At 50.8% G+C, this 21,835-nt stretch overlaps 1 protein-coding gene across 4 annotated transcripts in view; it reads right to left on the bottom strand.

Annotated features, from left to right (window-relative positions):
* SLIT3 (slit guidance ligand 3) overlaps positions 1-21,835 on the bottom strand; it is a 723,070-nt gene that overhangs the window by 77,190 nt on the left and 624,045 nt on the right. For all 4 annotated transcript variants that reach the window (XM_070774480.1, XM_070774479.1, XM_070774482.1 and 1 more), the window contains 4 exons: positions 19,432-19,575; positions 18,173-18,316; positions 14,921-15,084; positions 13,630-13,762 (listed from right to left, as the gene is read on the bottom strand). In XM_070774480.1, the coding sequence (XP_070630581.1) occupies positions 13,630-13,762; positions 14,921-15,084; positions 18,173-18,316; positions 19,432-19,575 (585 nt within the window). The remainder of the gene's footprint in view (positions 1-13,629; positions 13,763-14,920; positions 15,085-18,172; positions 18,317-19,431; positions 19,576-21,835) is intronic.

The following is a 21,835-nucleotide window of genomic DNA, read 5'->3' on the forward strand; positions in this document are numbered from 1 at the left end:
TATATCCCATAGTGTAGTGTTCAGCTCATGGTACAGCCTCCAATATTTGTTGAATGAATGAATGTAGAGAAAGGCTGTCGATAGGACCATAGTCAAGGAATGCCCTGAGCCCAGCCCATTTCGGTGGGTAGGGCAGGCCACGCTCCATAAACACGCGCATCTGCCAAACAGCTGAAGAAACACATGAACGACTGCTGGGATCTGGGGGTGCCGACAGTACCCTCACCTGTCAGAGAGAGGTTCAGGACCCTGCAGGATGGGCAACATGACAGATGATGCTGGGCCCTGGAGCCCACCACGCCTGGCCCCTGGGTTCCAGCCTGGCTCTGGGCAGGACTGTGTTGATTGTTTCAGCCTCTCTCCCTGCAAAATGTCCTCTGTCTCCCATAGCTTGTTGGAGAAGAGCTACCCAACTTAGCCCAAATCCTGCAAAGCCTTCTATGGTCTGTCCTGTGTCAGTCAGGATTCTCCAGAGAAAGTGACCAATAGGGAATATGACCATATTATATGCACACATACACATACGTGGAGGGAGAGGGGGATGAGAGAAGTTATTTTAAGGGAGGTCAGGCAAGCAGAGTTAAAGCAGGATTTTTATGCTATAATCTTGAGGCAGAATTCCCTCCTTTCCAGAAAACCTCAGTTTCCTTTCTTAAGGCCTTCAGCTGATTTTGTGAGGCCCACCTCCACATTAGAAAAATAAGAATGGCATTAAAACATGTGTAATATCATATAAGAAACAAATCGCCAGTCCAGGTTCGATGCAGGATACAGGAAGCTTGGGGCTGGTGCACTGGGATGACCCAGAGGGATGGTACGGGGAGGGAGGTGGGAGGGGGGTTCAGGATGGGGAACACGTGTACACCCGTGGTGGATGCATGTTGATGTATGGAAAAACCAATACAATATTGTAAAGTAAAAAAAATACTACTAATAATAAAAAAATTTAAAAAAAAAGAAAAATAACCTCCTTTACTTACAAAGTACACTGATTGTAGATGTTGATTGTATCTACAAACTGTCTTCATAGCACCATCTAGCTCATGTTTGCTCAAACAACTAGGCACCACAGCCTGGCCAAATTAACACATGAAATTCACCCCTGTAGCCCCTGCCTGCCTCTCTGGTTCACCTTACAGCAAACTCTCCTTTGACCTCTGGTTTGACCTCTGCTGACCTCACCCCTCCTGGAACACCCCCTGCTCTGTCTGGTGGGCCAGTCAGGTCTTTGCACCTGCTGGCCCCTCTTCTCCCCCCGTCTGGTGAATTCACACTGCCGCTAAGACCGCGGCTCAAGCACTGCTTCCCTGACACCACCCAGCACCCCCACGCTGACTGGCATTGTCCTTTGGTTGACTGTGAAGATGGGGGCAGAACGCTGTCTCTTTCGCTCACTGCAGTGTCCCGCATGCTGGCAGACAACAGTAGATGCTCAGGAAACCTTGTCTATGTGATGAAGGCCCCAGAACTCCCAAGGCGTCACTGCAGTTGGCACTGTGGAGCTGAGTGGGAGCTGTGAGGGAGCTGTTTTAAGTACAGAATATCCCTGGTGATCTGGCACTGAGGCTCAGAAGATGCAGAATCAAAAGGTTTCCCTTAAGAAATGCAGATGCGGTTGTGTGGGAAAGTACTCTTTGTAGCAAGCCCTTCATGAACACTCTGAACTCCAAAGTTGCCTGTAGCCTGCAGCCTGGGCCCCAGAGGGACCCTTTAGAAGACTGCACTCTTGCCCTGCCAGCCTTAGAACTACCAGAGCATTTCCAGCGGGTCAACCTCTGCATTGATCTGCATTTAAATGCTCTGTTTCAGCCCCAGCACTAGCGAAAGCACACATCTGCCGCGCATGAAAATCCGCACGGAGCTCTGTCAAATGGATGGTTCCCCATCTCTACTCTGAGCTTTGTGGTGCTGATAAGGGCTCCTCGGAGAACTCTCGGACCTACCGTATCACGGTGGAGGATGAGGAAGGCGGCCACCTTCCAGGAACCCCAACTCTAGACCAGGAGTCCATAGGGGCCCTCTGAGTGAGCACAGGCAACTCAGGAGTCAGGAAGCTGAGGCTCATATCTTGGCTCCACTAGCTAATAGCTGTGTGACTTTGGACAATTTACTTACCCTCTCTGAGTTTGTGTCGCCTCATCTGTAAAATGGGGTTGATAACTATTTCACCTTGAAATGACTATGATGATTAGATGAGAGTTTTTGTGGAAAGCCTTGGAGCAGTGCCTGGCTCCAATACCTTTGAATTGTTCAGTACATTTTGAACATATAGAGAAGAAGATAGAAGTGTTAGTTGCTCAGTTGTGTCCAACTCTTTGCAACCCCATAGACTGTAACCTGCCAGGTTCCTTTGTCCATGGAATTCTTCAGGCTAGAATGAAGAATGGCTGAGTGGGTAGCCATTTCCTCCTCCAGGGAATCCTCCTGACCCAGGGATTGAACCCAGGTCTCCCGCATTGCAAGCAGATTCTCTACCATCTGATTACATATGTATATACCTCACCTCTCCGAGCTTGCATTTCACCTGTTTCCACATGCAGATACATTCATACACACATACATACACACGTCTGTCTCCCCGTCCGACAATACATTTGATTACTGAAAGATAGATAATGATCCCCTGGCTGCCTATTCTCCAGAGTCTGCTTCCAGAGTAATATTTCTAAAATGAGAATCATATCATGTCACTTTCCTGTTTAAAAATTGCTCCTTGGCTCTCGCGTTTCTCCTGGGATAAAGAGGCAGCCCTCCACACAGTCTACAAGCATGCACACGGCCCTGCTCAAGTTTCCAGGATGCACCAACCCCTGAACCACTCTGTCTGCGGCATCTCTTGGTCTTCTCAGTTTCTTGCCTTTAAGATCTTTCCTCCTTGGGGGTCTTCATGGAACACTTTCTTCCCACTCCTTCCTGTCCTTTGCTTTCCTGGGAAATGCTACCCCCATACCTGAAAGCCTGATTCACTGGGGAGCTTCTGCACTGTTTCTCTGCCTGCTGCTAAGTTTCTGACAGCAGGGGTCTTATCCATCGTGGAAGCTGCTGTGTTCCCAGCTTCCGCAGTGGGATCTGGCATAAGAAACTCCACGACCACGTGACTGAGCAAAGGGGGCTTGCTCAGGCCTCCCTCAGTCCCCCTCTCAGATGGCTGTGCCTGCCTGCCGGCTGAGAAGCGTCTTCTCCTGCAGTCATCTGCTGAGGTCTCCTCTGGGCCAGGGTCTGTGCCAGGACTCCTGCGTGCCGCTGTGCCCACAGCCAGTCTGCTCTCCAAAGATGCGGTCAGCTCCCTCCAGCTGGCTGTAGGCAATTTCTGCCCCTCTTGCTGGGCCAAATAAAGGCAAGGACACAGTCAGAGTTGAGCAGCTGCTTTAGAAAGTGCTCAGAGGAACCTGCCCAGGACAGGGGGTCACAGAAAGCAGCAGCCTCTTCTTGGGCAGCAGCTGGCGTTGCTAGCGCAGGTCCAGCTGTCAGGATGGACCCAGCTGGAATCACTGACAGGTCCCTACTGCCTCACAGCGGGAATGCTGTGCCTGCCCTCTCCCTGCTTGAATGCAGGTGGCGGGTCCCCAGGAGACTGTGGCTATCTTCTGCAAATGCCCAATAAGCTGGGCCACTGGGCTGGGCACACAGGGACCTGTGCTTCTGCTATACCGGAGTATAGTGGCTCAAGGATGGGTCTGTGGATCGGACAGACCTGGACCTGTGTTTGTGTTCTGCTGCTTCTTGGCAGCATCATTTTACAAAATTATTCAAGGACTTCCCTAGTGGTCCAATGGCCAAGATGCTGTGCTCCTAATGCAGGGGGCCTGGGTTCCATCCCTGGTTGGGGAACTAGATCCCACGTGCTGCCACTAAGAGTCCTCATGTGATAATGAAATTCCTGCGTCCTGCAACTAAGATTCAGCACAGCCAAATTAGAAAAACAGAAAAAGCAAGAAATTATTCAGCCCTGCTGTGTCTCAGTTACCTCATCCGCAAAATGGAAATAAGTCCTACATGCTGCCTTGTCGGACTATGGGGAGGATTAAACGAGATCACATCTGAAAAGATCTGGCACAAGTAAAGCTCTATAAATGATAGCCCTGGTGGATTTTACACAGTCAGGGCATTTTTCCTTGCTTTCCTAATGGTTTCAGTGGGCAAAACTTCCTGGATTCCTCCCTGGTCCAAAGCACATCTGTCCACGCTACTCATCTGTGATCACCACTTGGCTCCTCCTCCTCCTTCTTTTTTTTTTTTTGTTTTGGCCATACCATGCAGCACTTGGGATCTTAGTTCCCTGACCGGGGATTGAAACTGCGCCCCCTGCATTGGAAGGTGGATTCTTAGCCACTGGACTGCCATGCCATGGAAGTCCCTTTTCTCCTGGTTTTGCATGCATATCCATTACCTAATTAGGTTGGAGATGAGGAGAAAGTTTCACCTGAGCTACCTGCTGTACCCCAGACCCCCATCCTCTAACCCCTCGGAGTTGACCAGTGCTGGGCTAGTTCCTTCAATCAATGCATTCTTGTCATCGCCTCCTGCTGCATTCACTCCCTAAGAGCTGTGTCTTAGCCCTGTGCCCTCCTGGTCGAGCTCCGGCCCTTTTAAGTCTCCTGTCAGTGTGTGTGTGCGTGTGCGTGTGTGTGCGTGCGTGTGCTTCTGCACTGCTGTCCTGCTTCCCATGATCCCTCAGATCCCATCTCCCTATAGAAATCCTTTCTTTCCACAGTTGAGATGGGGGAGGTAGATCATCCCTCCCTTCCTCTCTCTGTGGGATGTCAGCGGTAGGACACCAAGAAAAAAATCAGGTCCTCCTACCAAAATTATTAACAACACTTCCTTGATACTGACCAGGAGTGGACCATGCACGAACTCCCTCTACCAGCACTAGATTCCCATCCTCCTCTCTAGCCCTTAGGAAGATGTAGGCTTGCAAAGTTTGTTTCCAGAACCAAGAAGGCCTGATGTTAGTAACATTCCTGTAAGTGGAAGCAAGCCGATTTTAGGTATAAGTTTTCTCAGACTGGTAAGTCTGAGTCTAAAAAGTTCATGGATGGAGTAACAAAAATTTCTGAAGCCAATGAGTCTCCACCTTTGCAGAGAGTATTTGAGTCAGTGACCTTGGCAGCTCAGATGCCCCACGCTTGTTTCTGCTCTGCTTGTTTGTTTTCGGCAGCACCGCGTGGCTTGTGGGATTTTAGTTCTCAAATCAGGGACTGAACCTGGGCTCTGGCAGTGAAAGCACCAAGTCCTAACCACTGGCCTGCCGGGAAATTTCCCTGCTCTACTTTTAATAAGACTTCTCAGGAGTGCTTTTAAATCAGGAACTCCATGCTGACTTCTAATGGGTGGCTGTCTGCATTCTTTGCCTGATAGTATGTAACAAGCTGAGTGGTTCTCAAAGTGTAGTCCCTAGACGCCTATGTGGATCCTGCTTCAGGGGTCTATGAGGCTAAAACAACTTCTGCGATAAGATTAAAACATTGTTTTCCTTTTATGTTGTGTGAGTAAAAGTGTTGGCACCTCAGGGTGAACTAAGGCAGCGGCACCAATGATATTAGTAGTCACTAATCTACACCTCCGGAGGTGGTGATGGACAGGGAGGCCTGGCGTGCTGCGATTCATGGGGTCACAAAGAGTCGGACACGACTGAGCGACTGAACTGAACTGATTCTACACCTCCATGCCATTTGAAGGTCAAAAAACAAGGCCAGTTTCACTTAAGAATGCCCTTTTGGAAGCAGTAAAAAGTTATTAATTGAATTAAACCTCGACTCGAGCACACAACGTCTTAGTGCTCTCTGTGGCCACATGGGAGGTGTGCCTGAGGCCCTTCTGGGCTACAGGAAGGACAGTAGTTTTCTGGGCTACAGGAAGGACATTAGTGGTCTTGAGGAAAAGCACCTGGGAAACTGAGTTACAAGCAGGACTGCTTTTTTATTCTTTCATAAAACACCATTTTAACTTACACGAATGACTAGCAAACAGATGATTCAGAGTTGGGTATTTAGTAGACAGTTTCTTGACAATGAAGAGAGTGAGCCTGGCACTTCAGGTAGAACAACTGACAAGACTTTGTGGAAGATGAGAAAATCTGAGCTTCCACATGAAAATTAAATATTTAGAAAGCTTGTAACTGCCACCCAGGACTTAAGAGGGTCCCCTTAATTCAAGACTTTCCTGATGAGGTCAGGGACGACCACTAATGGCTATCACATTTTTTTTTTATATTGTATAATGCCATGTGTCAACATTGAGAAAAATCTGCAAAACTGAGCAAAGCAATATTTTCCAAATGACCAGTGTGTTATAAGAACATGAATCAGGGGGAAAGTCACATTCAAAATGCAAGACAGATCAGTGGATTTTAAAGTAAAAGTATAAAGAGCCCATTGATATGGTTTCGAGTTTCACACTACAACCAGCCTTTAAGAAATGACCACCACGTACTGGGTACATGTCAACCAATGAAGTTAGAACACACCCTCACCCCGTACACAAAAATAAACTCAGAATGGCTTACAGGCTTACATATAAGACAAGACACTGCCAAACTCCTAAAGAGATCACAGGCAAAACATTCCCTGATATAGATTGTACCAATGTTTTCTCAGGTCTGTCTCCCAAGGCAATAGAAATAAGAACAAAAATAAACAAATGGGATCTAATCAAATTTATAAACTTTTGCACAGCAAAGGAAACCACAAACAAAACAAAAAGACAACCTAAGGACTGGGAGAAAATAATGGGGAGAAGATATTTGCAAATGATGTGAATGACAAGGACTTAATTTCCAAAATATACAAACAGTTCCTATATTTCAATAGCAAAAACCCAAACAACTCAATTGAAATATGGACAGAAGACCTAAATAGACATTTCTCCAAAGAGGATACAAAGATGGCCGAGAGACGCATGTAAAGATGTCCATCACCTCTAATTGTTAGAGAAATGCAAATCAAAACTACAATGAGTTACCACCTCACACGAGTCAGAATGGCCATCAGTAAAAAGTCTATAAATAATGAATGCTAGAGAGGGTGTGGTGGAGAAGGCGATGGCACCCCACTCCAGTACTCTTGCCTGGAAAATCCCATGGACGGAGGAGCCTGGAAGGCTGTAGTCCAAGGGGTCGCTGAGGTTCGGACACGACTGAAGTAACAGCAGCAGCAGGAGCACAGAGGGTGTGGAGAAAAGGGAGCCCTCCTACACTGTTGTGGGAATGTGAATTGGTACAGCCAGTGCTGCTGCTGCTGCCAAGTCGCTTCAGTCGTGTCCGACTCTGTGCAACCCCATGGACGGCCTCCAACCAGGCTCCTCTGTCCCTGGGATTCTCCAGGCAAGAACACTGGAGTGGGTTGCCATTTCCTTCTCCAGAGCATGAAAGTGAAAAGTAAAAGTGAAGTCGATCAGTTGTGTCCGACTGTTAGCGACGCCATGGACTGCAGCCCACCAGGCTCCTCCGTCCATGGGATTTTCCAGGCAAGAGTACTGGAGTGGGGTGCCATTGCCTTCTCCGGGTGCAGCCACTATGAACAACAGTATGGAGTTTCCTCAGAAAACTAAAAATAGCATTACCAGCAATCCCACTCCTGGGCATATACCCAGACAAAACTATAATTCAAAAAAGATACGTGCTTCTGTGTTCATAGCAGGACTATTTACAATAGCCAAGGCATGGAGACAGCCTAAGTGTCCACTGACAGATGAATGGATAATGAAGATGTGGCACATATATCCAATGGATTACTACTTAGTCATTCAAAGGAATGAAACCACGCCACCTGCAGCAGCATGGATGAACCTAGAGATTACCACACTGAGTGAAGTCACAAGAGAGAGACAAACGCCATGTGATGTCACTTATACATGGGATCTAAAATAGTACACAGAAGAACATGTCTATGACACAGAAACAGACGCACAGGCACAGAGAACAGATTCGTGGGTGCCCAGGTGGGCGTGGGGAAGAGAAGGAATATGAGGTTGGCATTAGCAGATGCAGACTAGTATAAATGGACTGGATAAGAACAAGGCCCTACTATGTAGCATAGGAAACTATATTCAACATCTTGTGATAACCATAATGGAAAAGAATATGAAAAAGAATATATATATATGTATATATAACTGAATCACTTTGATGTACAGTAAAACTGAGCGACTTCACTTTCACTTTTCACTTTCATGCATTGGAGAAGGAAATGGCAACCCACTCCAGTGTTCTTGCCTGGAGAATCCCAGGGACGGGGGAGCCTGGTGGGCTGCCGTCTATGGGGTCGCACAGAGTCGGACACGACTGAAGCGACTTAGCAGCAACAGAAATTAACACAACACTGTAATCAACTATGCTTCAATGAAATTCAAAAGAAAAAACAAATGACTACTATGCTGTTTTGATATATTATCAGAGAAGAATGTTCACAATTATTTGAGAAAGCTACCAAAATTCTTTTTCTAACTACACATCTGTGTGAAGTCAGATTTTCTTCTTATAGTTCACCCAGAACATATCACAACAGAGTGAATGCTGAAGCAGATATAATAATCCAGTTTCTTCTATGACATTTATAAAACATAATGTCATTCCTCACAATGAAATTTCTTTTAGTTTGTTTTCACAAAAGTATGCTTTTTATAGAAACATGTGATGGTATATTGTTGTCATTTTTAAATGAAATTAAAATAAATATTTTAAAATATAATTTAAACTACAACTACTCAGTTGTAGTTTCCAATATGGTACATATCAATAGATAAAACCCACATAGAAACACTGGTTCTTAGAGTCCCGGAGGCTTCTACAAAATGGAAAGGGGTCTTGATGGCGGTGAAGAATCTGCCTGCCAAGGCAGGAGAGGTGGATTTGATCCCTGGGTTGGGAAGATCCCCTGGAGGAGGAAAAGGCAACCCACTCCAGTATTCTTGCCTGGGAAATCCCATGGACAGAAAAGCAGTGGCCACAGGACTGGAAAAGGTCAGTTTTCATTCCAATCCCAAAGAAAGGCAATGCCAAAGAATGCTCAAACTACTGCACAACTGCACTCATCTCACACGCTAGTAAAGTAATGCTCAAAATTCTCTAAGCCAGGCTTTAGCAATACATGAACCGTGAACTTCCAGATGATCAAGCTGGTTTTAGAAAAGGCAGAGGAACCAGAGATCATATTGCCAACATCTGCTGGATCATGGAAAAAGCAAGAGAGTTCCAGAAAAACATCTATTTCTGCTTTATTGACTATGCCAAAGCCTTTCACTGTGTGGATCACAATAAACTGTGGACAATTCTTCAAGAGATGGGACTACCAGACCACCTGACCTGCCTCTTGAGAAACTTATATGCAGGTCAGGAAGCAACAGTTAGAACTGGACATGGAACAACAGACTGGTTCCAAATAGGGAAAGGAGTACGTCAAGGCTGCAATATTGTCACCCTGCTTATTTAACTTATATACAGAGTACATCATGAGAAACACTGGGCTGGAAGAAGCACAAGCTGGAATCAAGATTGCCAGGAGAAATACCAATAACCTCAGATATGCAGATGACACCACCCTTGTGGCAGAAAGTGAAGAGGAACTAAAAAGTCTCTTGATGAAAGTGAAAGAGGAGAGTGAAAAAGTTGGCTTAAAGCTCAACATTCAGAAAACTGAGATCATGGGATCTGGTCCCATCACTTCATGGGAAATAGATGGGGAAACAGTGGAAACAATGTCAGACTTTATTTTTTGGGGCTCCAAAATCACTGCAGATGGTGACTGCAGCCATGAAATTAAAAGACGCTTACTCCTTGGAAGGAAAGTTATGACCAACCTAGATAGCATATTCAAAAGCAGAGACATTACTTTGCCAACAAAGGTCCGTCTAGTCAAGGCTATGGTTTTTCCAGTAGTCATGTATGGATGTGAGAGTTGGACTGTGAAGAAAGCTGAGCGCCGAAGAATTGACGCTTTTGAACTGTGGCGTTGGAGAAGACTCTTGAGAGTCCCTTGGACTGCAAGGAGATCCAATCAGTCCACTCTAAAGGAGATCAGTCCTGGGTGTTCTTTGGAAGGAATGATGCTAAAGCTGAAACTCCAGTACTTTGGCACCTCATGTAAAGAGTTGACTCATTGGAAAAGACTCTGATGTTGGGAGGGATTGGGGGCAGGAGGAGAAGGGGACGACAGAGGATGAGATGGCTGGATGGCATCACTGACTTGATGGACCTGAGTCTGGGTGAACTTGGAAGTTGGTGATGGACAGGGAGGCCTGGCGTGCTGTGATTCATAGGGTCGCAAAGAGTCGGACACGACTGAGTGACTGATCTGAACTGATGTACAATAGTGTATTAGTTTCAGGTGTACAACACAGTGATTCAACATTATAGCTTCAGTTCAGTTCAGTCACTCAGTCGTGTCTGACTCTTTGCTACCCCATGGACTGCAGCACGCCAGGCCTCCCGGTCCATCACCAACTCCTGGAGTTTACTCAAACTCATGTCCGATGAGTCAGTGATGCCATAGCTTACACTTCATTTAAAGTTATGATAAACTGTCGGCTATATTCCCTGTGCTGTACAGTATATGCTCGTAACTTCCTTATTTTGCACATAGTACCTTGTGCCTCTGAAGCCCCTTTCCCCACCTGGCCCCTTCCCTGCTTTTCTCTCCCCAGCGGTGACCACCAGTCTGTTCTCTGTATGTGTGAGTCTGCTTCTGTTCTGTTACATACGTATACATTCGTTTTGATTTTTAGATTCTACATACAAGTGAGCTCATACGCTATTGTTTTTCTCTGACTTCCTTCACTAAGCATAACACCCTTCACCTCCATTCACACTGTTGCAAACGGCCTATTTCAACGACAACGTGGGGGCACTGAATGAACAGGTGCGGGTGGGGCAGAGAGGCCTCTGTTTAGCCCGACTCACCCAAGAGGAGAGGACAGAGGAGACCCACAGAGAGCAGGGCCATGGGGTGCCTGCCCTGCTCTCTTGTGCTGGGTGCAGACTCCTACACTGTGACCTTTGGAGAAACACTGTATAACTTGTTTTTTTCTCCTTCTCAGTGAATTAAGCTTAATTTTGTTTTGTAAGTTGGCAGCTCTGCCCAATATAACTAAAGATGCCGAGGGAGCTGAAAAGCCAACCTTGGAAACACTGACTCTGGACTCAGCCAATGTCCCTGACAAGAGCCCTCCGAGCCCCGGTGTTCTGGGCCTGTCAGCTTTCCCTTTCTCTGGAGGCTGTTCCCCTGCCTCCCCTCCCCACTCCTCCCTAGACACTCTCCTTCCCCTCCAGGAGATGGCTGGTGACAGAGGTGAGGTCTGCCCTCATTGGCGAGCTTTGGATCCCACGTCTGGCAGAGAGCAGTGCCGTCATTTCCAAAGCAGGAAATCAGGTCTCCTCCCAAAGCTCTCAAGTTTATAATTACGACCAATTATGTTTGTTATTTCAATCTCTGTTTCATGAGCTTTTGGGGAAAAACATTTGAGGGCCTGTTTTCATGGCATTTTCTTCTCTTTGACATGTGCTACTTGGCACTTAATTGGCTCAGGGAGGAGGCGTAAACCTGGCTCATTTTCTGCAGCCCCCACCCCCCAAGTAGCCCAGCCAGGAAAGCATGGAGCTCTCCCCATTGCTCATGTGCATCTCCAAGGGTGCTTCCCAGGTGGCACAACGGTAAAGAACCAGCTGGCCGATGCAGGAGATGCAAGAGACGCAGATTTGATCCCTGGGTTGGGAAGATCCCCTGGAGTCGAAAATGGCAGCCCACTGCAGTATTCTGGCATGGAAAGTCCTGTGGACAGAGGAGCCTGGCGGGCTACGGTCAAAGAGTCGGACACAACTGAGCGACTGAACACGCGCACACACACATCTCCACAGGCACATCTCCTGCCCAAACCCAGGACTGACACAGGCTTTCTGTGACTATCCCAACCTTCCTCCATTGGGCTGGCAGCGCAGGGACAGTCTCACTGAGTCTCAGGACATGCCAGGAGCCACAACACACACAGGAACCGCTCAGCTACTCTAGAGCAGTGCACACTCAGGCTCCACCCCGGGAGGCGCTGGCAGAACCCAGCAGAGAAACATCCCCCCAAGGGCATTTGCTAAGCTCAGCCTCAGGACCGGGTGTACCTGGGGCCCCGGGCAGGGACAGCCAGCCTGACCTGTGGGTGGTACAGTGGCCCCAGAGGGCCCACTGGGCTTCCACCAGCCCTCTCCAGCTCTGCCTACCCGCCACGATGGCCTCAGCTCGGGCAGCCCCCCTTCTCTTTATCGGCCCCTTCCCCTTTAGAGTCCAGCTCCAGCCCCTATCCTTACCTCCCACCCCCAGAGCAGCTTTCTCCAATCTTCACATCCAAGTCAAATCTCCCTACTTTTGGATGTCATAAGAATCTGGTTCCTCTTCTTTGTAGCACTTTTCATGGTTGTCACGTCACATGTGTGTCTGAGATGACTGAGCAAATGCCAACCTTCCCCATGAAACCAGGAGCCACGCGGGTAGGGGTCGCACCTGTTTCGTGCACCATCACCTCCTTGGTGTGAGCAGAGTACCTGACACACGAGGTACCCAGCAAACATGCATGGAGGCAATGACGAAGGGATGGGAGACAGAACGAGGCTGCCGTGTCCATCCCGCAGGGGCTGCCCGCCCGGCCGTGCCCGCGCTGCGACGTGGCCATGCCCGCGAGGCCTTCCTGCCTGTGAGACCCTCTCAGCTTCCCGGGGGGCAGACAGAAGCCTTTTTCCCACAATAGTAAAACCCTTCATGAGGGGAACGGTCTCGCTTTCATTTAACTGGGAGCTTCTGACGAAGGAGCAACCCCCAGAGACTTAGTGTCAAGAGGTGGGGTGTAGAGTAAGAAGGCTCCTGGGTGGAGACTGAGCGGAACTCAGAACTAAGATTTCCTCTGTAAAATGGGTGGTTTTAAGTTAAAATAGGACCACATTCGAAGACATGCTTGCTAAGCCGTAATGCCTGCTGGGCTGTGTTTTGACCATTACGTGCTATTTCTGGGGTCAGACTGAGAAATTGTGGGGGGTTGTGACCAAAAAGAAGAATGAGCACCGAAGAACTGATGCTTTCAAACTGTGGTGCCAGAGAAGCTCGTGAGAGTCCCTTGGACAACAAGGAGATCAAACTAGTTAATCCTAAAGGAAATCAACCTTGAATATTCACTGGAAGGCCTGATGATGAAGCTAAAGCTCCAATACTTTGGCCATCGTGAAGATGTGAAGAGCTGACTCACTGGAAAAGACCCTGATGCTGGAAAAGATAGAAGGCAGGAGGAGAAGGGGACGATAGACGATGAGATGGTTGGAAGCCATCACCGATTCCGTGGACATGAACTTGGGCAAACTCCGAGGGATGGAGGCCTGGCGTGCTGCAGTCCATAGGGCTGAGAAGAGTCGGACACGACTTAGTGACTCAACAACAACTACAGAGTGCAGAGCAGGGGCCTGGGGGTGTCAGAGACCACGAGACAATAGCCCTCCCACTTGTATTCTAGAGGGTCGTCACCGCCAGGCAGAGGTTTGGGCGGGAGAGCTTCCTGTGCCACGTGCAGGACGCCGCCTGACCCTGGCCAAGGCTCCCGCTTTGCGGGGATGCCTTCGGGGAAGGCATCTCCAGGTCGTCGTGGTGGCAGGGTACTCACAGCTCCGTCACGTCCTTGGGGATGCCTTTGGGAAGGGCACGGAGCCCCCGGTTGCTGCAGCGCACCACCGTCTCCACACAGGTGCACTGCTCGGGGCAGCGCGGACCCAGCTGGCAGCTGCTCTCATCGTTGCCTGCGGAGAGCCGGCAGTGAGCGAGGCAGGAGAGGGCCCCGCCTGCCCGGGTGAGCTCAGCCCGCTCCCTGACCCAGCTGCTAATATGACAGGGGATCCTTCAGCTTTGAGCCAGAACGGGATAAGGAGCTTGCTGGTCTCCTCCGTGGCTGAAGGGAAAGGAGAGGCACCTGGGTCGGGAAATAGGGCTGTCTATCTTCCCCCATGTTTATCATAAAACAAAGATGCTAAAAACTCGATTAACCAGATACTAGAAAGGGAAGCGGTCACTGTTAACCAGTTCAGGAGTAAACCAAATGGGGACTTCCCTGGCAGGCCCGTGGTTAGGACTCCGTATTTCTACTGCAGGGGCGCGGGTCAGACCCCTGGTAGGGTGACCAAAGGAGTAAGCCAAGCTGACCGAAGGGGTGGTCCTGGTGGGGTGGGCCTGTGTCCTCCTGTTCTCCACATCTTCCACTACACAATCCCCCTGGGGTGGTGACTGTGTCCCCAGCCCCCGTTATACCTGAACTTCTGTTAATTTACAAACCAGGTTGTCCATCTCTAGTTACCTAAAGTTGACCCAGTAAAAACCGTGCTGGCCTGAATTTATGCAAAGAAACATGTGTCTAATCCTAACGCTCAAAGCCTTGGATCTGCAGGTGTGTACTGCCTAGCCCAAGACAGGAATTTCCCAGAAGCTCATCTGGAAGTCTGTTTCTCATGAGCACCTGCTCTGAGCCTCATGATGATACAGGCAGGAAAATCGCAAGCCAGGGCTCCCATGTTCAGCTGTGTAGGTGGCGTACTGCTCAAAGGTGCCCCATCACCCAACGGGCACCAAACTCGCTGTGGATACAGCAGATTAGGATACGTGGTTCAAGAGTGTCTTCAGAGATGGCCACAAAGTATCTTGCTTTAACAAAAGCAGTATCTTACAACAGATTTCTAACTGATGGAAGCCTTAAGGTCTTCCTTAAGAGGAACTGTTTTTAATTTGCATGATGGAGCTGTGTGGGCCAGCAAGCAGGCCTGCAGAGTCCTTCGGAGCTCCAGCTGCCCGCCGAGGGCAGAGGAGACTCAGGTTTAAGGGGTCCTGACCTGCAGTTACCCCTGCCCGCGCCTCCCGTTTCTCCTCACTTCCTTGCCTGGCCCGGCCCTGCCCCCAAGCATCCTCACCGTCACAGGTGAAGTCCTGGATGGCCACGTCCTGGATGGGAATCTCTTTGAGGAAGAAGGGCTTCTGGCACCGGGGGTTCCCGCTGACTATCCGTCTCTTCCTCAGCCACTTCCCAAGCCAGGCCAGGTGGCAGTTGCAGTTGAAGGGGTTGGATAGCAGGTTTCTGGGAGGAGAAAAGGGCCCCCTCTGAGTGCTCAGCATCTCTCCTGGTCCCAGGGGGGTTGGTCCTGGGATCCAGGTCTGCAAGCCTAGAACCTGGCTCTCCAGAAAGGTCTGCTTCCAGTGCAAGGGAATGAGGAAAGAGGAAGAAAGTCTGGAAAAGGAAGCCAGACCCTCTTCTACATCCCAGGGGCGGTCTTTGCAAGGATCTTATGTTAGACCTCTGCCGACAGACAGGACCCCATCCCTGCCATGCCCTCCCTTGTTCAATGGGCTCTACCTGTGTGAGCCGACTCAATTTCTCACACTCAGAGCCTTCACTCAAAGCTGCTCCTCCAGTCTGGAATGAAGTTCTTTACCGTGTGCCTGGCTGGCCCCTCAGCTTAAATGACCCCTCCCCAAAGAAGCCCTGGGCTTCCCAGGAGGTGGGAGTGATAAAGAATCCATCTACAACGCAGGAGACGTGGGTTTGATCCCTGGGTTTGGAAGATCCCCTGAAGGAGAGCATGGCAACCCACTCCAGAACTCTTGCCTGGGAAATCCCATGGACAGAGGAGCCTAATGGGCTACAGTCCATGGGGTTGCACAGAGTCAGACACGACTGAAGCGACTTGGCAGTAGCAACAGCAGCAGCCCTGTTCTGTTCTCGCTTTAGTCGCCCGCAGTTCCTCCACATCACACGTCGGAGCTGCTAACGCCTCCCTCCTCAGACTCGCTGTGAGGAGGGACCAGGCCTGTCCTCCTGCTCTGAGCCTCGGGAACCAGCAGGGCATCAGCACGGGCACTGGACACATATCCGTCAGATGCGATGATGGACAGATATGGGAGTTTCCCAGAGGGCTGGAATGGGGCCGAGTGTTTTATAAACCCATTCTCTTATTCAGACTTGTCATAGCAACCCTAGGAAGGATGTGACATGATTCCCACTTCACAAATGAGGGACACAGAGCGTAGGAAGGTTGAAGAACAGGGCCAGAGAGCCCACGAGGGGCTGTGGTTTGACATGGCAGTTGAGGGCTTGGGAGTCCTTCCTGGGGTCGACTCCGGCTCTGAGAGTCAGCAACTGTGAGAAGGCGGCTAAGTTCCTCCTCCTGATGGAGTCTGTTCCCTACATGCTCTGTGGTTCTAGCCCTCTGGGTTTTGGATTCCCAGGGTGGAGGCATCCAGGAGAGGTAAGAAGTGGGCTGAGATAAACAGACCCACCCACACTGCTAGTTCCTTACCCATTGTCCTCCATGCTGATGTCACTCATTCATTCAACTCATCCACTTGTTCAGCAATTATATAAAGGTGGGACTTCCCTGGTGGCTCAGATGGTAAAGCATCTGCCTATGATGCCGGAGACCTGGGTTCAATCCCTGGGTCAGGAAGATCCCCTGGAGAAGGCAATGGCAACCCACTCCTGTACTCTTGCAGGGAAAATTCCATAGACGGAGGAGCCTGGTAGGCCCCAGTTCACGGGGTTGCAAAGAGTTGGACACGACTGAGCGACTTCATTTTCACTTTCTTTCACTGAGTGCCAGGCTCAGATGTACGCAGTGGGGATAGAGCAGTGAACAAAACAGTCATGTATCCCTGTTCTTCTTCCTTCTGGAACTTATATTCCAGCTGATGGGAGGCAGATACTTTCTAATTAAGAATACTGGAGTGGGTAGCCATTACCTTTTCCAAGGGATCTTCCCGATCCAGGGATTGAACCCGTGTCTCCTGCATTGCAGGTAGATTCTTTACCCTCAGAGCCGCCAGGGAAGCCCAACAGCAAAAAGTGTAGTATGTTAGGGAATGGTCAGTGCTATGGAAAACAACTAGAAAAGCCGGGCTGGAAGAACTGGGGGTGACGGCAGAGGTGGAACGGGCCGAGGCAACTGACACTGGAGCCAACGAAGGGAGGAGGGGAGGGAGCGGGAGAAGGGCTTTGCAGGCAGTGGGTGCAGCCGTGCAGAGTTCTCAGGGGGGAGTGGCCTGGGGCATGCACATAACAGGAAGGCTGATGGGGCTGAGGGACTCGATGGAGTGGGGCCTTTAGCACATTCTGGAACTTTGGCTTTTATTCCCAGCGAGGTCAGTGTCTGGGATCATGAACATGGGCAGCAGCTACAGGAGATGCAGAAATAGCTTTCGCTTCTGTCTACCAAAGGGTCTTTGGAGAAAAGAAGAGAGGGATAAAAAAGCGAGCAACTAAAGGTAACAGAGCCACACGGAAATATGATGGACAGCCATAAAAGCTGACACACGCTGAGCACTTTCCCTATCTCAGGCCCCTGCTGTGCACTTTGCAAAGATTCAGTCCTCAAAACAATTCCATGAGGATTATGAGAAGTGACAGCAAAAGCACAGAGAGGTGAAGTAACTTTTCCAAGGTCACACAGCTAACACGAGGTACAGCTAGGATTTGAAGCCAGAAAATTTGGCTCTAGAGTCCAAAGTTTTCACCATTATTCTAGGCAGCCTCCCTTAGCAATGCAGTGAATTTTGTGGGCAGGAACACTCGTCCAGAGAGCTAGACTCTAACTGGTTCTGATATACATTTAAGCAGTCAGTGACATTGCTTAAAAAAATCCCCACTGGCCTGCTTAAAACCTTTGCTGGATTCCTAACATGCTCTGGTTAGAAACCGAACGGCCCACGGCTGTCCTGCAGCCTGGACCTGGCCCCCCCTCCAGCCTTGCCCGCTGTGTATGACCACGTTAGGCACTGCTCGTCCTGGATCTCTGCCCTGCTTTAACCCAGGGCCTTTGCACATGCTCTTCCCAGTGAAGGAATGCACTTTCCACTTTCTTGAACAAGCTAATTCGCCCTCACCTTCCAGAACATAGCTCCAGTGTTCCTTGACAAGGCCCATGTTAGGTTTTCATATCACTGTGGGCCTCTATTCTGTGGCAGCTCGCTATGCTCTGAGCTCCAGGAAGCGGGGCCCACGTCTGTGCCTCCTTAGCATTTAATGGTGCCTGGCACATGGAGGGAGCCTGATACATGTTTAAGTTGACAGATGGAGAGATGACTTTGGGTCAAAGACAGTCAGGCGCTGAGAGGGCAGAGGGCTGCAGGAGAGGTACCCAGAGTGAGTGTGCGGTGGGTCCAATGGGACTTACATGGTAGACAGAGAGACAAGCGTGGTGAAGGCTCCGGGGGTGATGGTGGTGATCCGATTGTCGTAGAGAGAGAGCAGCCTCACTGAGCTCAGGCCAGCAAAGGTGTCATTGCTCACACAGCTGATCAGGTTACTTCTTAGCATCCTGCAGGGAGAGGGGTGCAGGGAGCAAGCACAGGTGTCGTCTCTTCCCTCCCATCCTTTCCGTGTGTGTGTGTCTGTGAGTGTAGGGTGCCCCTTTCTCCCGCCCCACGGGTGTGTGTGTGAGTGTGGGGTGCTCTTTTTGCCAACTCCATGCTCAGACCTGTCACAATGCTGAGGTCTGCCATGGCTGGACCTGGGGCTACCTGTAAATGTGTGCGCACATTCTTGGCTGCGGATGCTTTATTTATAGTAGAAGCAGGTGTCACGTGTGTATACGTATACACATGCGTATTGTATGGTGGTTAGTGTATGTGTGGATATTTTGGGGAGGAGCGGAGAATCAAGACGTGGCTCTGGACATCAGTTTGTGTGCTGATACACACATGCCTGTTTGTGTATGTGTTTATCTGCGTGTTGCATGTATGTCTCTATGTCATTTTATGTACGTGTGTCACGCCTATGTTTGTGTAAATGTGTGCCTGTTTCGGGTATGAATCTGCATATGAGGCAAGTGTGTGTGTGTGTTGGGGGTGCGTGCTAAGTTCTTTCCCGTTCAGGGCTGGGAAATGCCTGACATCTCTCTGGCGAAAGGAAGCAAAGGATTCTGCTGCCCAGGCCGGCCCCACCCGCCCCTCCCAGGCCAGCCCTCACTGGCCCCTCCCTGCCTCCCCAGCCCCCGCCCCCACTGCCTCCCCAGCCCCCGCCCCCACTGCCTCCCCAGCCCCCGCCCCCACTGCCTCCCCAGCCCCCGCCCCCACTGCCTCCCCAGCCCCTCCTTCAGGCCGTGGCCCAGGCCCCTCCCTGCCTCCCCAGCCCCTCCTTCCGGCCGTGGCCCAGGCCCCTCCCTGCCCCCCCAGCCCCTCCCTCCGGCTGTGGCCCAGGCCCCTCCCTGCCTCCCCAGCCCCTCCCTCCGGCTGTGGCCCAGGCCCCTCCCTGCCTCCCCAGCCCCTCCCTCCGGCTGTGGCCCAGGCCCCTCCCTGCCTCCCCAGCCCCTCCCTCCGGCTGTGGCCCAGGCCCCTCCCTGCCTCCCCAGCCCCTCCCTCCGGCTGTGGCCCAGGCCCCTCCCTGCCTCCCCAGCCCCTCCCTCCGGCTGTGGCCCAGGCCCCAGGAACTCACAAGGTCTTGAGGCCACTGAGGCCGCGGAACGCGCGCCCGTGCGCAGTCTCCAGCTGGTTCCCCGTCAGCACCAGCTCCTGCACGCTGGCCGCGCCATCAAAAGCGCCCTCTTTCACCTCCTTGATTCTGTTGTTACTCAAGTTTCTGGAGGGAGGGACAGGACGGGTCAGGACTCAGGGCGGGGACGCCAGTTCTGCAGCCACGTGGTGACTGTGGGGAGCCCCCAGGACTGAGGACTGCCTCGGGGAGGCTCCATCTTGGGCTTCCTGACCTTCAGTCTTCAGCACCCGTGCCCCAGGAAGCAGGGAGCCCAGACCCACATGGGGTGGGTGGGGAGGTTACCTTCGTGGAACAGACTGTGTAGTGTTTGAAGTCTTTCAGTACAATTCTCCTTTCTGTGCCCTGCGGACTGGCAGATTTAAAATGGTTCTCAAACTTATTTTCCGTCTTTAAAAGATCCTCTCACTAAGTAGTGATGCTCAAGAGGAGAGCAGGAGAAAAATTCCAAACGTGCCTACTCTCTATGGGGGTGAGGCATTTGTAGAACCTTCCGCTCTTCATCATGTGAGATTCCCGATATAAACGGACCCTTTCTAGTTACTACTTCTTGCGCACTTATTATGTACTAGGCACCATGCGAGGGCTTTGGCCAACAGAATCACATCAGATCCTCAAAACAACAGCCATCAGATGGATATTATTTTTATCATTGTCTTGTTTTATGGATGAGGTGACTGAGATTCAGAGAGGTTAGGTACCTTGCCCACAGTCACACAGCTGAGAGCGCTGGGATTGAAGCCCAGGCTTTTAAGCACATAGAAAAGCCTCCAGTGAACTGCTTTTCCTAACTGGATATTCCTTTGGAGATGTGGGTGCCCACCCCTTCTATCAGGGCTCTGAAGGATTCAGGGTTTGGGACGCCGTGTTTTCCTAAGCGGGCTCAGTCCTATTAAACCACTTCTGATTCCACTTTGGAGCTCAGACAGCAGGCTCTTCCCTGCCAGGGCCAACACCACATGGCAGGCTGTATGGGAGAGCTGAGTGGCAGGCAGGTGCCATAGAGCTGTAGGTGCTGTGAGGGGCAGGGGGTCCCCACAGACCACTCAAATGCTCAGGCCTGAACAGCAGCCCTGGCTGGCTGCCTGGAATGGAAAGGGATGGGTTTAAAGGAGCCCAATGAAGAATCCAGCCTCCTCAGCAAACAGCCTGGGGGACCTTATTCTATGACCGGGAGCCTCGTAGGTGGACGTGGAGTTGCTGACTGGCTGAGTGCCTTGAGCTTATTAGAACCAAGGACTCATGAGAGAGACAGCTGGCCCACTGTCTTGCTGGACGCACTGAGGCCCAGGGCAGGGAGGGCACTGCTCCCGGGCCCAGAGCACCGAAGGGTAGACAGCACTCCATGCGTCCCTGGTACTACTGCTCCTCTCAAGAGCCCTCCTCGCGGAGCCTGGGGCGGACTCACGGCCCCCCACCCTATAGGGATGTGTGAGTGCAAGCTAAGTCGCTCTGTTGTGTCCGACTCTTTGCGACACTGTGGACCATGGCCCACCAGGCTCCTCTGCCCATGGGATTCTTCAGACAAGAATACAGGAGTGGGTAGCCATGCCTCCTCCAGGGAATCTTCCCGACCCAGGGGTTGAACCCGCATCTCTTTTGTCTCCTGCACTGGCAGGCGGGGTCTTTACCATGGACCACCTGGGAAGTCCCATGGGGATGGTTCAGGGCAACTGAATTTCACCTGGGCACCCCGGGGCTCAGTGCAGGCTGCTTGCCCCCTTCGCACGTAGGCCCTGGGTTTGCCAGGGGTGGCAGTGCCCACAGCCATGCGCAGGCGTCGAGGAAACAGTTCCCACCATGGCAGCATCTACTTCCTCCGTGCTCCCAGTCAAGGCCTTCCTCACTTCCCCTCTTCCATCCTGCTGAGAAAACAGGTTCCAGTGCGCCTCTAACCCCTCCCCCAAGATCTGAGCCAGCTGGGAGATTCTCAGACTAGATTTTTGCTCCCTGCCTGACTCTTCTGAAACTCAGCTGGATTCCTTATAAATCCTGGCAGTCTTGGTCCACAAGAACACGGAAGTGAAAGTCACACACAGGGGAGACTTCAAATCACCCCCAAATTTGACATGGGAGGATAGAGAAAGGCTCTCCCAGCAGCTATAACTCATCCAAATGCTGGAGCTTCTCCTCCAGCTCGAGAGAGTTAGGTTTCTTGGGGAACTGAAGCAGACAGGGCGAGCAGTGGAGATGAATTTGGGCAGCTAGCAAGTGGGAGGTTCCCGCTTCTGACGTTTGTTTCTTTAAATGAGCAGAATTAATATCACGCTACTGTAAGGTTTACGAATTGGATTTCCTCAGGTTGGGAGAAAGGAAAACATAAGGGCAAAAAAGGAGGATAGAATTT

This window comes from Bos indicus, chromosome 20 (genome assembly GCF_029378745.1).
Source record: "Bos indicus isolate NIAB-ARS_2022 breed Sahiwal x Tharparkar chromosome 20, NIAB-ARS_B.indTharparkar_mat_pri_1.0, whole genome shotgun sequence".
Lineage (NCBI taxonomy): Eukaryota > Metazoa > Chordata > Mammalia > Artiodactyla > Bovidae > Bos > Bos indicus.